At 47.6% G+C, this 14,963-nt stretch overlaps 1 protein-coding gene across 1 annotated transcript in view; it reads left to right on the top strand.

Moving 5' to 3' along the window:
* Positions 1–6,711: 6,711 nt before the first annotated feature.
* Positions 6,712–14,963, top strand: part of TXNDC16 (thioredoxin domain containing 16) — a gene marked incomplete at both ends in the record, with an annotated part of 33,173 nt that continues 24,921 nt past the window's right edge. The window contains 8 exons of the mRNA XM_080618884.1: positions 6,712–6,880; positions 7,816–7,898; positions 8,999–9,072; positions 9,718–9,792; positions 10,123–10,244; positions 10,734–10,824; positions 12,617–12,773; positions 14,433–14,599. Of these exons, the coding sequence (XP_080475010.1) occupies positions 6,712–6,880; positions 7,816–7,898; positions 8,999–9,072; positions 9,718–9,792; positions 10,123–10,244; positions 10,734–10,824; positions 12,617–12,773; positions 14,433–14,599 (938 nt within the window). The remainder of the gene's footprint in view (positions 6,881–7,815; positions 7,899–8,998; positions 9,073–9,717; positions 9,793–10,122; positions 10,245–10,733; positions 10,825–12,616; positions 12,774–14,432; positions 14,600–14,963) is intronic.

Here is a 14,963-nt window from a genome sequence, read left to right as displayed (position 1 = left end):
TTTATTTTTGACGTCCCAGATTCTCCAGCCGTACAACTGGGCCATCATCCAGAGGGCTCTGAGATCTCGGTGCGGGATGCTCTGCTAGCAGCTGTGGTGGAGGGACAAGGACGTCAGACTGAGTGCTCAGGACACCCAGGTAGGTGACATCCCTAAGCCATCTTGGAGGGAGATCAGCAGTGTCCATCCAGTGCCAGCTGCTTTCCAGGGACGTTATGGGGCTAGTCCCTCGTCCCCAGGGACATGCTAAACTGGAGCAGTGGCAGTGGATGATGCTGTGGGCTGTCTGCTGCTCATAGGCATCAATGCACTTCTCTCCTGGTGCGGGCAGAGAAGGGCTGCAGCATGTCCCTCCTGCAGCCTTGGCTAGGAGGTGAGGCACGGTAGGGCTTCCGGATGCTGGAAAGTGGTACCTGGAAGTGAAAATGAAAGTGAAACTCCCCGGGAAGTGGCAGGAGATGGGGCAGTGTGAGAGCATCACTGCCAAAAAACCTAAACAGTGAGGTTTGGGCAAGAGGCTGGGACACTCTTTGATGTCAGTGTGTTTCCCACCTCTGATCCTTAAGAAGCATCCCTGCACTGCAGGATGCCACTCCGGCAGCTCGCCACAGCCGTCCTTGTAGGCACCCTCATCCCCTGGCTGCAGGCCCGTGTCTTGGATTTGCACTGAAAATCTGGCACGTCTGGTGCAGTGGGTCAGAGGCTGGGGTGAGGCCGTGGCGCAAAGAAGAGCTCCGTTATCATCTGATATGGTGTGCCAGATGTGCCTCCAGTGTCAGAGCTGCCCCGGAGCGGATCTCCGCTGCAGGCTGATTACGCAGCAATCTGCAATGTACTTAAAATGCTGCTAGTTGGAAAGTGTGCCTGCCTGTGCACAAAAGGCCTAGCAGTGCTTCAGCTTGAAACAGTGTGGATATATGCAGGATAGATGCCTTTGCCACAGTGTTTTTTGGCTGAAAGCAGTGCATGCTCCTGCTGTGGGTCCTGGCTGGTTGGGAGGCATGTCGGGGTGTCCTGTGCGGGTGGAAACATCTTCCTGCAGCTGCAGGGTAATGGCCACCACAGGACATGGTGCAGGGATATGGCCGTAGGGGCCTCGCAGTTGCAGGCTGCAACCCCTGTCTTCTCCGCAGGCTGCTGGGTCAAAGGGGCGGATGGGAAGGGCCAGCAGGTATTTCAATCTCATGATTGCAAACCCATCCTGAAGCAGCAGAGAACCATCTTGGTGCTGTTCCAGCTCCAAACACTGGGTAACTGCAGCTTTTTTTGACCTTATTCAAGTCAGCTGGGTCAAATAATTTGCCTTTGGAAAATTGGAAAGGAGCTGGGCTGAGTTCTGTTCCAGCAAAACTGGGTAGTGATAATGAACCTGGCTTGTCTGCTGATTAAGAAAAGGCTGGTTCTGGCCACTTTTCTGAAGATGAGCAGGGAAGGGGAGCGTGTAGTGAAAAATACACAAACTAATGCAGTATGTGGTAAGGAAGTGAGGCTATTCCTGGGCAGCCATAGTATTCCCTGAAACTAACACATACGCTCACACAGGGGAAAAAAAAAAAAGACTTAAATATTGCTTGACTTAAGCAATATTTCAACAGTTGTCAGCAGAATATGTCAACAATTGTTAGGCATGGGACATGGGGCTGATCTTCTGATGAATTAAAAACCTGCAGGATAAACCTCAGGCAGTCAAATGGCCACAGGTGACAGTTTCATGTAGTGGGTTTACACTGGAGAGTCGCTGTCATCCACATATGCTTCAGTGGAATCCCAAGGATGCTTTCTTTGTCCCTGAAGAGCCAATTTATCATCTAGTTCAGGAGAAAAGAGATCTGCAGACAATACAGCTGTTGGGACAGCTTCCATCTTCGGACGAGCTGGCTGCAAGCAAGTTGGGTGTGTTTGGGAAAGATTTGCTGGTCAGACTGTGACAAGGAGTTGGTGAGATTTCATGTGGATCTGAGAGTAGAGGGCTGGAACACAGAGCTTTTCAGCGAGTTTATCTGGATCCCCTAAAGGAAACCTGTGTGCAGGATCCAAAGTGCAAGAAGTTCTGTCAGTGTTCTGGTTTTTTTGCATTTTTCAGCAGCAACAGGAAGGATATTTGTGCTGGGGCATGCAGCCATGCTGAGAAGAGTGCATCAGCCAGTGTAGCCTGCTGTAGCTAAGCGCTTGCATCAGCCCCAAGTTGATTTGGGGTCTGTTATGTTTCCTCTGTGCCAGCAAGTCTGGGAGGGCAGCACACTGATTAACTGCTGCTGGAAGGGCATGAAAAACACATGAGCACGTTGACAGAAAACTGTCCTGCTGCAACAAAAGGCCTGATCTGTGTCAGTCATCACAGGAGAGGTAGAAGTGACTCCATCTAGGAACATTCTAAATGCTTTAGGAGCATCTACCTAGGGAGTTAAAACTTGACAACTCAGGGCTTGGCAGGCTGGGAGATACTGATATAATGAGATAAAATGAAGGGGAAGCAGCTGGGTAATGTATTTGCTGATAAAGTGACAGTTTTTCACAAGAAGGTAATAGGTCACTGGGAGCAAAATACCCTTCTGAGGGGTGTATGGAATTTTATGTCACTGGCAAATGCCAAGTCCAGGTTGGTTTCCAGGTGTTTCTGCTGAGTTCAGGGAGGCCCATGGATGATGGAGATGGCACCTGACTGGCTGTGCAGTCTGTGATTCCAGTGGGACAGTGGTTCTTCCTTGCCTTGAGAGACTTAAAACCCACCCCACATCACCCTCCATTGAATGAAATGTGGCTGCAGCTTCCTTGGTGATAAATATTGGCATCTGGGGGCTTTTGAGTCAAGGTGTCAGGGAAAGCAGCTGGGATCACAGTGGTGATGGAAGGATCCCAGCCCTTGGTTACCGATACAGAAGAACTGATGTGGCATAAGGAATTTATGACAACACAAGATTTCGTGCTGGGTGTCTCTGATGTATTTGGTTTCGTTTTAGATCATCTGCACTAGCTTCAACCACCTTGCCTGGCTGTTTTGGAGGTATGACAGTGAAAACATGAACCAGGTCTTACATACCATCTGTGCTGTGCTGGGTTGCCCCATGATCCATGGATTTAGGGTTTCCCAGCAGTGACACAGGACTGGTTCACACTTCTTTGGTATTTTCACATATCTCTGGTAATCCTGCAAGTGGCTGCAGTAAAGGATTCTGGCTGTTTCCAGTCCTATGGTGTTAATTTTCCCTTTATGGAAATGAGGTGACAGAGGAAGTGACCTAAAAGCTGAAAATTTGAGCATGGATTTTTGGGGCACAGCAGGAAGCTGCTGGGCAGGATGAAGTAATAAGAGGTGAGAGAACATGAGCAGGGAAGGGATGAGCAGACATTTTTGTGTGAAGGGTGAACAAAGCATGGGGAGGAGTGGGCCTGAGGGTGGTGGAGCAGAGTGAGAAGTCATGGTGGGGCAGACAGGGCTGACTTTGGGAGAGGTGAAAGGAGAGGAGTAGCAATGTCACAGCATGTGGAGACAGCAGAAAGTGGGGCTTCTGCTTCTCCAGCCTCTCCCCACCCAGATCAGGTAAAATTCCAGGTATAATTCCATGAAGTCTTTGAGGCATTGGAGGCTACTCCTCTTGTTTCCTTGACAGTAAGCTTTCCCATTTGACTTGGGCTGGTTCCCACATACCAGCATTGAATTTATTTTTCTATCCTGCTTTAGCCAAGTTTAATAAATTATTAGTCATTTATTAGTCATTTAATAAACAGCACCCCCAAACCCCAGTCTCTGTGCCCACTGTAAGCCAGAGGAAAAGATGGGAGGGCAAAGGACCAGAAATGCCTGGCATTTCCCAAAGCTGGAAAGGAGAGAATGAAGAGAAGATGAAAAGAAAAAAATAAATCATGGCTTTCTCAGCTCTGTCTTTGCTCCTTTGTGCTGTTCAGGCCTGATCCAAACACCTCACCTACATGAGGGGGAGCCTGTGAAGGCTGAGCATGCCTGGTTGTCATTAACTCATTCTCGCAGCAAGGCAAGAGGGACTTTGCCTGCTTGTTTTTGAGCATTTGAGTTTGGGCTCATCACAGAGCAGCAGTAGTAAGCTGACAGCATCTGACAGGGTGTTGGAGGGAATGACAGTCCATGGACACAGGGATGTTTGTTAACGAAAAGAGCTGCAGCTCATGATGCAAAGCAAACCACTCCTACATGGCTTCAATTCCGCCTTTGTGCCTTTGTTGACCAGGGACCAGCCATGCCGCAGCACACCCAGCAGCAAAGACCAATAGCTGAAGAGCAGGCTGCAAAGAAACAAGGGAAATGAAGTGGGAAGAAGATGCACTACGCATCCCGTAGTGGTTGTCCACATGAAGCTCTCCTGTGTTCCTTAATCTGAGCAAGAAGAGTTAAACAGTCATGGCAGGGAGGGCTGCTGGTGAACCCCAGCAGCAGACTTACACACTTGGTCTTTCCTTGGCTCACAAATTTCCTTGGCTTCTTTCCTAGCCAGCTCCAGGTGGAAACCCAGTATGGAAGGGATTGCCCTGCAGCCCTGTGTGGGTTATGGGGTTCACTCCCATGCCACTGATGTCAGAATAACACAAGGCTGGACAGAGCAAGGTGTGACAAGCTGTCATGTTAAGGAGATCTTTACTCCAGTAAGGGGGAGAATTTCACACCCTCATCTGTACGTTCGGCAGGTTTGTTACTGTCCCAGAAAAGATGAGAGCCTGGCGCTGGGTTAACCCGTTAGAGCCCTCTGCAGGTGCTCCACTGGGCAGCACACTACATTGGAGGGTAATTCAGCTCTCCTAGTGGGGATTTACAGGAACAGATTCACCCACTGAGTTAAAACTTTTAAGTCAATTTTTAAGACCATTTTTAAGTTTCTGGAAATGCACAGAAAATAGATGAGAATTTTTGTTATAATTTTATGAGGGCTTAAGGTTTGAAGATTGCATTCACAATATAACATACTAACTGTGAGAATGAGCATGAAAATAATGTATATAAAGCCAGTTAAAAAGCAGTCATTAAATGCACAAGTATAGCTCTTACCCAGTAGGTGACCCTGTGGGGGGAGAAGACAGGTTCAGCCCACTGACCGATCCCACCAGTTACAATTCCTTAATTTTTGCCCTCTTCATTTTGTATATTTGTATGATTTAATTCAAATTAGTAACTTCCTGTAATCCTTCCACCATTTACCAATTGATGAGCTAGTTTGTATAAGGCTACATAACTAATTGCCTCACTGTACACGCTCAGGGAAGTGTCAAGGATCTTTTGACCTGTGGGTGTGATTTTTAGTATTATAATGAGAGTATAATGAGGATAGTTCCTCAAAAGGACACCCTAATCATGTTTTGCTAACCCTTGAAACCGCATTTTGACAATTGTCCAGAATGTAGCAGGCTTCAATGACAGTCTTTCCTGATTAGAGGTTTGTTAGTCTTGTTTTTCTCAGTCCTGTTATCCTCAGTTCTGTTTTTCTTAGCCCACCTACACAAGGCCAAAGCTTCCCTGGCTATCAGTTCTCATCATAAACTATTCTTATTTCTCAGGTCTCCTGACCCTTTAAGAGACCCTTTTATCTGTCCAGGCTTTTTCATAGTAATACAAGTTTCAATTTCTCAACTGTATATCTATGGAGCTTTAACTAAATATGGCTATGGCGTTTTAACCTTACATCACTATGGAGTTTGAGTATGTGTCTATGGAGCTGGAGTGGCTCTAGTTATACATACTTTGTTAATGACTGCTATGAAATTCTCTTGCTTTACAATAGAAGTATAGCTTCCTTGTTGGTCAGCTGCAAGGTGGTTTATCATGGTGTACATGGTGTCTTCAGTTCCCACACCTGCAAGGGAGTATAGCAGAGCCTGGCCACAGGGCCTTCCCTCTGCTCCACTCTCCGTTAAGTTTATCTCAGTATATGCCAAGGTCGCAGGGTTGCCTGGGCAACTATCACCGGGTAGATTCTGTGCATATCGACTGCATTCCATCTTGGAAATAGCAGCTGCATTTTACCCTAAAATTGCCTTAATATTGTAACATAACTTTGAGGATCTGTGGGTGGAGGGATGGTCTCTAATTTCTCACATTATTTCACACAAGCCGAAGGGGTTTGCACAAATCCCTCTCCCATTTGATGTAGCTGAAACCTCAAGCGGCAGAGAGCTGGGGCAGGCACTGGGGGAGGGCTCTTGCATCTCCCCATGTCATTTGGCATCATCTGAAGTGAGCAGCGTGGCCTGTCCTTTTGTGAACACCTCTTTCAGTGGCATTTAGAATGCTAGTGGCATCCTCAAAGCTTTTTAGCAAGAATTGAGACTGTTTGGGTGGGTTTTCTTTCATATGATGCGCTCACTGTTTTCTGCCTGTACCTGTAATTTCTGTTTGATTCAAAAGAAGAAAAAAAGAGGGAAGAAAACCAGCCCTAAACTGAAATCACTGAGGGTCTGTGCACTTACAGATAGCACTCAGAGGAAAGAGAATGGCCTTTGCTGTCATCTTTACAGTTGTTTGGATCACCTACTGTTCTAGTCACTAATTCATGATGTCCTTGAGACGATTGTGTCACATCTAGAAATTCCAGTCACGCTGCACTTGACAGACAGATGCTCATATGTATGTTTGTGTCCATATGTATAATAGATATGGTTTTGTGTGTGTATATACATGATATTTGTTTGTTTCTTTCTTTCTTTTTCTCAGTTGTCACTCTCCCGTGCCTGTAGCTGATAACAGCCATGTCAGCCCAAAAGGACAGATGGGTTTCTTCCTTCTCTTTCCTGCTCTTTTGTGCTTCCTCCATCCCAACGCATGGAAGTGCGAGGGTGCTGCAGGAACTGAGCCCACAGCGGTATTTCAGTGCCTTGCAAGCCGGCAGAGCATCCCTAGCTTATTTCAGCCATAATGGTATGTATTTAACAGTATGCATTTATATCAGCCTGGGTTTACTGTGTGAGGGTGTGTAAGTGGAACAGCGAAGAGGCAATTCTTGAGATTTTTAAACCTGAAGTGATTTTAAAGAGCTCGTCAAGCTCAGCTGGCAAACCTGTGTTTGCACGGCTCCAAGTGCTCCTGACAGGCAGAGACCTCTTGGGGTGGGATCTTTCCTGGCTATGTCCCCAGGCACACTCCTTCAAACCCCTTCATGACTTTTCTAGGGTACCGTGGAAGAGAAACCCAGCCTTCTAAGGAGTTGTCCCCTGAAAGGAGCCAGGTTTCTCTTCCATGGTACCTCCCAGGGAAAGGAGGATTCCTCGCATGCAGGGAAACTAAGTGCTGTCAAGAATTAGAAGATCCTTGGCTTTGCCTTTCTTTTCCTGCTCCTTTATGACCTCCAGATATGGTTTCCCAGAGACATCATTGTGGGCTGAAACACTGACACAGCTCCTATGTCAGCACTGAGAGGCTGGGTGCATTGTAAAGGAAGGAGGGGAGACTGCAGGCATTCATGTTGTTGTCTGTAATTAGTTTTGTTTCAATAAATACCTTACTCTTGGAGTAAGAGCAGGACCATATTGTGTCAACAGTGTCTCAGTGCATGGCAGGAGGATGCTCTTGACTCTGAGGACTTGAAGCCCAGCACAGCAACACTCATCTGACAGAGCCATTCCCAGTCCCTCTGTCTCTCCCAGCCATATCCCTGCAGACATCTCTGCTGGCAGTGTGCCACAGCTCCCTGTTTGGTCTGCTCAGGTCTGCTCTGATGTCCCAGGGATTTTTGCATGGGGACCTTGGCATACTGTTACCATGACAGAGCACAGACAGTGCTTGCCCTGAAGGTACTCTCATCTGTCTCACCTGTAAGGAGAGGAAATCGAAAACAGAGGTTTTTTGTGTTTCAGTTTCACCTGGTGCCCAGCCCTTCTTGGAGCAGATTGAGAACTCAGCTGAGGCTCTCCAGGACTATGGCATTTCAGTGGTGAAGGTAAACGGAGATGAGGGGCAGGACAGGCTATTTCTGCAGATGATTTCTGCAGGGCTTCCTGTGAAGAAGAACAGGGTGAACAGAGCCACCCTCGGGGCAGACTCCACAAGAAAGCAGACCAGGGCATCCCTTTTCATCCCTTGCCTTGGTCTTACGTTAGCTGCTTGTGAGTTGCATCGCACCTTCTGCCTGTGGGCCAGAGGCAGGCTCCTGTGTTCCAGAGAGGCTTGATGTTGTGCCTGTGTCTCTAAACCCCGCAAAGCAGAGGACTGGCAGTGCTGTAAGTTAGGCAGGGGCAGCCCTGAGCTGCTCCCGGCCTCCCAATTCAGTCTCAGTAGATGAACCTGTGCACTTTGAATTGCATTCCCGGCTTTAGGGGCCCTTTTTCCTGCAGATTGGTGTTTTTCATGGGCACCCCACATAACAGGCTTAGCTGGCTGGACTAATCTAGCCTCCCAGCAGCTGCATGGGGCACATGGAGTTTCCTGGTCATTGCTGTGTACCCATGGGCATGGCACAAGGAAGAGTATGATCCCCAGTGTGCTGCACAGGAGGGCATCAGCCTGCTTGTCTTACTCTGGTGGGACTTGCCCAACTCCTTCCAAAGCTCTCTCCTGCCAGCTCAAACTGCATGGCAGGGGGGTTGGAACTAGATGATCTTAAGGTCTTTTCCAACCCTAACTATTCTATGATTCTATGGATGGGGGCAGTTCACTTCTTTTCAATTCAGTGCAATATATTTCATATAAAGGGGTTTTTAGCTGAAGCTTTGTGCAGATTTAGGTGAGGGAATTACAAATTCAGGCAAGTTTAATTAGATTATAAGTGCTTATATATTTGTCAGCAGTCTGTCACTTCGAATGTGTTGGGCCGATCATAATATCTCCTGATCCTGTGTGACCCAAATCAAGGCAGGCTGAGCTGGAGAACTGAAATGCAAACTCCAATACCTGTCTCTGGACTCCATTTTATTGTATTTTCTCTCCTAGTAGGTTTGGAAAGGCTGTATTTACACTCCTGAGTGGAAAAAAAACTGTAGTGCTGTGTGTTTGTAGTTATTTGTGGAGCTGAATGTCTAATTACATGCTTTCAATGTCTAGGTTAATTGTCCCAAAGAGGATATCTCAAGATACTGTGGAAAAGAAAATGCATTAAGGAAAGCCTACCTGTTCAGGTGAGGGGGCTTTCTGGGCACCACACTGTGACTGCTTTCCGGTGCAAGTGTTTGAAGGAAATGCTGTTGATTATCAGAGATGTCTGTAGAGGAGGAGAGGAGCCATGAAGACAGCAGTGACATCAACTTTCTGTCGGCCTCCAACCACCAGGTCCTCCAGAGTTACACTCAAACCACTAGGTTTTGGGTCTAGTCTTAGAAAGAAACACTCCTTGTTGCTCTTTCTGTCTGTATAGTTAGCTCGTCTGCCCTCGATGTGAAGGGTTAGCTCTTGGTCTCCATGGGTTGTCAGCTGGACTCTTCTCCACGTATCAGCTCAGTTCTCATTGACTGTTGTGCATGACCCACAGGGACTTTTCCTCTCCTGGTGAGGGTCTACGGGGTGGTGCTTGGTATATAGAGACCTTCTGTCAGTCTGTGCTTCTCATCAAGAGGCCCCAGAAGCTGAGTGAAACAGCAGTGACAGAGGTGACAGCTAAAACAGCCTAATCCTACCAAATCCTCAAATTCAACCCTGACGTTTTCTTTCCAGCCACACCTGCCAGCAAACACCTGCAAGCATTCAGCAGAGTGAAAATCATATTAGTACATGTACCTAATCGTTCATAGGTGCTTTCGTGATACTCTTTTTTTTCCTCTCCATAGAGGTAACATGCTGATCAGAGAGTTCCCCACAGATGCCTTGTTTGACGTGGACTCCATTGTTGCTAACGTTTTGTTGTAAGTACCAACCAGATGCATCCCTGTGAAATCTTTTACTTTCCATTTTCACTTGTTGATACGAAGTTTTGCATAAATACAAGCCCCACGTATTCCAGAGGTGGCTCTCAGCCAAGCAGAAAGCTGCTTGTCCCTTTGGTATGGTTTGACCTTGTTAAAACTTTGCCCTTGAGATGACTCACCAGCACACATCTGGGCAACTATATTTGGCTGTGAATCTTCAATCTGCCAGCAAGAAACTGGAATTTTACCTTGTTTTCCCCATCACAGTTACGTGGCTGCAAGTTTGCTCTTAAAATAGTTGCTAATGAGTTTTTTCTGATTCCTCAGTGCCCTGCTCTTTAATGAAGTTAAATATGTTGAAACGCTGGCAGATCTTCAGAACATTGAAAATGCCTTGAAAGGGAAGGCGAACATGGTCTTTGCCTATGTACCAGCTACTGGGACAGCAGGTATTAACACTGATTGTTTTGCCTTTGCTCTCCTTACAGAGCATTTTTTACTAAGGTGTAAGGAAGCTGGGTTTCTGAACCAAAATCCTGAAAATGGAGCATCAAGGAAACCTGAAAGGGCCACCCAGACACAGGTTCTCCACCTCTGTATGTCTTGCTGTGTTTCCAAAGGGATCAGTTGCACCAGAAAAGTTTTGCTGGGAGCATAAACTTTCAGATATGGGCTTGAGAGGCAAAGGAAGCCAGCGGTTGCTGTCTTGAAAGATAAATAAACCCATAGGCAGATTCACATACACCATCTGTGTTTGCTGGGGATCAGCAACTGGGTCCAGCTCCAGTTACTCAGTTACCTGTATAATGTGTCTTCAGACAGCAATGGCTTTTTATGGAGTTTCTGAAAGCCTGGGCATTGGTACTTACAAGTGGGAAGGATGAAGATGGAGATCTGGAGGGAGCTGAGATGAGATCATCTTGCCTTTCTCTTTCCAGAGCACAGAGCCGTGATGGAGGCGGCTTTTGTCTATGGGACTGTCCACCAGTTTGTTTTGACAACTGAGGCAACGCTGTTGAAAGACAGTAGGTATGTCCAGACACACCCTTCAGGTAGAGCTGCTCTACTCTTGATTTCTCAGATTCCCATGTCAAATCTGGTAGTGGGATGTTATGCCAGGGGTGTGCAGTCAGATCTGGTTTGCTTTTCCAAAACCAGCTGCTGCCTGTGTTCCTGGATTTGGACTAGCCATGCCATTTGTGACTGTCCATTGAATGGGATTTTATAGAAGAACCAACTCTCTCCTTTCCATGGTCAAACCTCACGTTTTTCAGGAGGGCTGATACATGCAGCCTTCTGTTTTGATGATCAAGTCTAGCCAGGTGAGAAGGGTAAAAACTGATGCAGTGGGTTGGAGCAAAGCCCCCCTAGTTCCATACTTTGCCTCTGCGGTGGCCATGAGTGCTTTCCAAGGGGTATAAGTAAACCACAGAATCAATAAATGGATTGTGTTGGAAGTGTCCTTAAAGACCATCCAGTTCCAACCCCACTGCCACAGGCAGGGACACCTTCCACTACACCAGGTTGCTCAAAGCCCCGTCCAACCTGGCCTTGAACATTGCCAGGGATGGAGCAGCCACAGTTTCTCTGAGCAACCTGAGTTTCTTACTAATATCTAATCTAAATCTACCCTCTTTCATTGTGGATGAAATGGATGAGTGTCGCCTACAGCCTCCCATCTTCTGGCAGTCTGAGGTTTCAGGACTCTCAGAGATGGGAGCTGAACCTATATTACGGTGTTAACAGCCAACAGAGTTTCTTAAACACATTTTTACTTTTTATCTCAGCAACTTTTGGCAGCAGAGAGTTCTGCAGCTGCATGAGACACTGCTCATGTATTCGGGAATTCCCACCTGATGTCTTCACTGGATCTAGCCAGCTCAGGCCATCCACTTCCCGTGTGGGACCTGCATTAAAAGGGCAGATCCTTCAACGCAGTGTGCTTCTGATGTGACATACTGCAGTCAGAAAACTGAGAGGGGGGAAGGTGGAAATATCACGTAGCATGTGATATCTTCAGCAAAGCATTTATATAGCAGTTTGCCTGCTCTCATAGGTGACACCAAGGCAGGCACCGAAGTGGTCCTCCCCCGCGCTGCCATCCTGTCCTTGCAGGACCGTCAGGGACAGCGTGTTGTGGCTGCCACTAGATGGCACGCTTGTCATTTGGACAGCAGTTGACTTCATTCTTGAAGCAAGAGGACACCAGCAGGCTATCTCCTTAGCTGATGAAGTGGTGGTAGCTTCACCAGTGTGAATAGCTTTCAGACAACCGGGGCAGCAGGCTTTGAGGTCTTAATACTGCAGTCTACTCTTCCATAGGAAGACGAAAAATCCCTTTACGAAGAAGTTGATCCTAGTTTTAGTGGTGGGGAATGTGTGCCGTAGGAAAAGGAACGTGACTTCCTAAAGTTAACCCACAGACCAACACCAGAATATTCCCTATGTGAGGAAAAGGACATGAGAAAAATATGTAGACTTCAGCTCTTCTCCTCCTGCCAGGGTCTCCATTGCAGTGGCATGAGCAAGGCTTGATTTGTGTCCATCTCAAGCTGGGCCAACTGTTCTGGGCTTGGGATCATTTATACCTGGTGAGCCAGGGTCTTAGTAGATGTTCATCACAGTTATGAAAAGCACCTGGGCACAGTTGTACCTGTCAGTAGTAGGGCTCTTGAAGAGGTCCTACAAGCCTGCCAAACCCTGAACTTGAGGATCATCTGCCCTATAAAACATGCCAGCAAACATGGTCATTCTGTCAGAGCATTTTAAAACCCTGTGGTGGATGCCTAGCTCAGCATGGATTTTGCTTTCTCTCTCACAGCACTGATGAGCCTGATGTGTCATCGGCCTGGCTGGTGTTCTGCCACTGCCAGCGGGCAACAGACCTGGCACGGCCCTGCAGAAGGACAGCCATGGAGCAAGCTCTGACAATGCTCAACATCCACAGGCACCTCAAGCTCATGGGGGCTCCTCTGGTGGTATGACTGGGAAAGAGGAGCCACTTGGGCTGTGGGCATGAGGGAAGCTGGGATGGACATGGGGATGAGGAAGGTGTGAGCAGAGAACAAGGCTGAGCATGAGAATCTGCCCATTTCCAATGAAGTTAATTGCAAAGCTCCCAGGTTGTGTCGAAGCAAGGAGCATGGGGCTGGATAGGGCCAACACTCCATTATACTGCTCAGCTTGCTTGGATCTTTCCAGAGAGCCCTGGCACCAATGTATGCTCCTCTAGTTGTCTGTAAGCACCATGAATAGGAATGGGGTGGAGGTGCCTTGGACTTTGCTGGAATTGAATGGAACAGAACAGAATAAAATAGAATAGATTATTTCAGTTGGAAGGGACCTAAAATGATGATCTAGTACCACTGCCTCACCACTTCAGGGCTGGCCAAACCATGTTATTTAGGGCATTGTGCAGATGCCTCTTAAACACTGACAGGCTTGGTGCATCGACCACCTCTCTAGGAAGCTTGTTCCAGTTTTTGACCACCCTCTTGGTAAAGAAATGCTTTCTAATGTGCACTCTAAACCACCCTGGGTGCAGCTTTGAACAATTCCCACATGTTCTATCTCTGGATACGAGAAAGATCAGCACCTCCCTCTCCACATCTCCTTCTCGGGAAGCTGTAGAGAGCAATGAGGTCACCCCTCAGCCTCATCTCTCCAAACTAGACAAACCCAAAGTCCTTAGCCACTCCTCTAGGCTCCCTACAAGATGCTCAGCACCCTGGGGAGTTCTATATCAGTCACTCATGACTTGCTCAGCACAAGGGACAGGAGGCTCCCTCCTATCTCCTGTTTCCATTGGGCAGTGAACTTCAGCAGGCCTCCAGTTACCCCTGTGACATCTTTGCCCATCCAAAAGGAAGGGTTGGTGAGCTGGGAAGTGCCTTTTTCAGGCAGCCTCCTGGCTAGGCCCAAGGAGAGAAGGCACTTCATGAAGCAGCATGTCCAAGGCAGGAAGGGAGAGGATGCCAACTCTTGCATGTTGCGACTGGGGTTTTCAGACTGCCCCAGGAAATGGATGCCAGGTAAATAAAAAATAATGGAGATTTGACATCTGGAATTGCTAAGTCACAAAGAACATACGTAATAAACCCCAGGTTTTTAACAGGGAGGATCATGACAAGTTGGAACAGTTTAACCAGGATCGTGTGGGTTCTGCTGCGATGGATATTCTAGAATCAGGGTTGAAGGTGTTTTCTCAAGAGTCTCATTTCTGTGGTTGGGGAACATATGGTGGCTTGGGCTGTGCAGAAGAAGAACTAAGTATCTGAAGGGGGCCTACAAGGATGCTGGGGAGGGACTATTCATCAGGGACTGTAGTGACAGGACAAGGGGTAACGGGTTCAAACTTAAACAGGGGAAGTTTAGATTGGATATAAGGAAGAAATTCTTTACTGAGAGGGTGGAGAGGCACTGGAATGGGTTGCCCAGGGAGGTTGTGAATGCTCCATCCTTGGCGGTGTTCAAGGCCAGGTTGGATGAGGCCTTGGGTGACATGGTTTAGTGTGAGGTGTCCCTGCCCATGGCAGGGGGGTTGGAACTAGATGATCTTAAGGTCCTTTCCAACCCTAACTATTCTATGATTCATTGGTGTGGAGATGTGCTGCAGTGAAACCATGTCTCTTCTCCAGATGGAGGTTGCTGAGGATCCAGAGAAGGTTTCTACCGTTCACTTACAGCTTGGCCTACCACTTGTGTTCATTCTCAGCCAGAAAGAGACCTACGAGGCTGACAGGAGGACAGCAGAGCTTGTGGCCTGGCAGCTCCTGGGGAAAGCAGGAGTTGCCCTTTTGTCCAGGTATTTGCTCTCAGGTGTTTTGGGGATCTCCTTGCTTATTGTGGTGTTTCAGAGCTCGGTTACCCCACCACCAGGGTGATAATCAGTTATTCACGTTGGGATGAGAGGCAGTAAAACTAGGTGTACTGAGTTTGCATGATTTGTGGTAGAGTGGCTTGGTGGGCATCTGGCCTCCTGGCAAGGTCAGCCCACCACACTAGGCTATATCCTGCAAGAAGATGTCACGTTTAACGAGTGGTCCAGGGTCAGATTAATTTGGTTTCAGACTGGCTGGAAGTGTAAAAACGTTTGAGTCTCTTGCTGATTTAGAAGTGGAGAACAAGCAGATTAAGAGAGATTTTGGAAACGAAACAGCACTGGTGGA

The sequence above is a fragment of the Psittacula echo genome, assembly GCF_963264785.1.
Source record: "Psittacula echo genome assembly, chromosome: 5".
Classification (NCBI taxonomy): Eukaryota; Metazoa; Chordata; class Aves; order Psittaciformes; family Psittacidae; genus Psittacula; species Psittacula echo.
The sequence above is the reverse complement of the archived record's forward strand: the minus strand, read 5'-3'. Positions and strand labels throughout refer to the sequence as shown.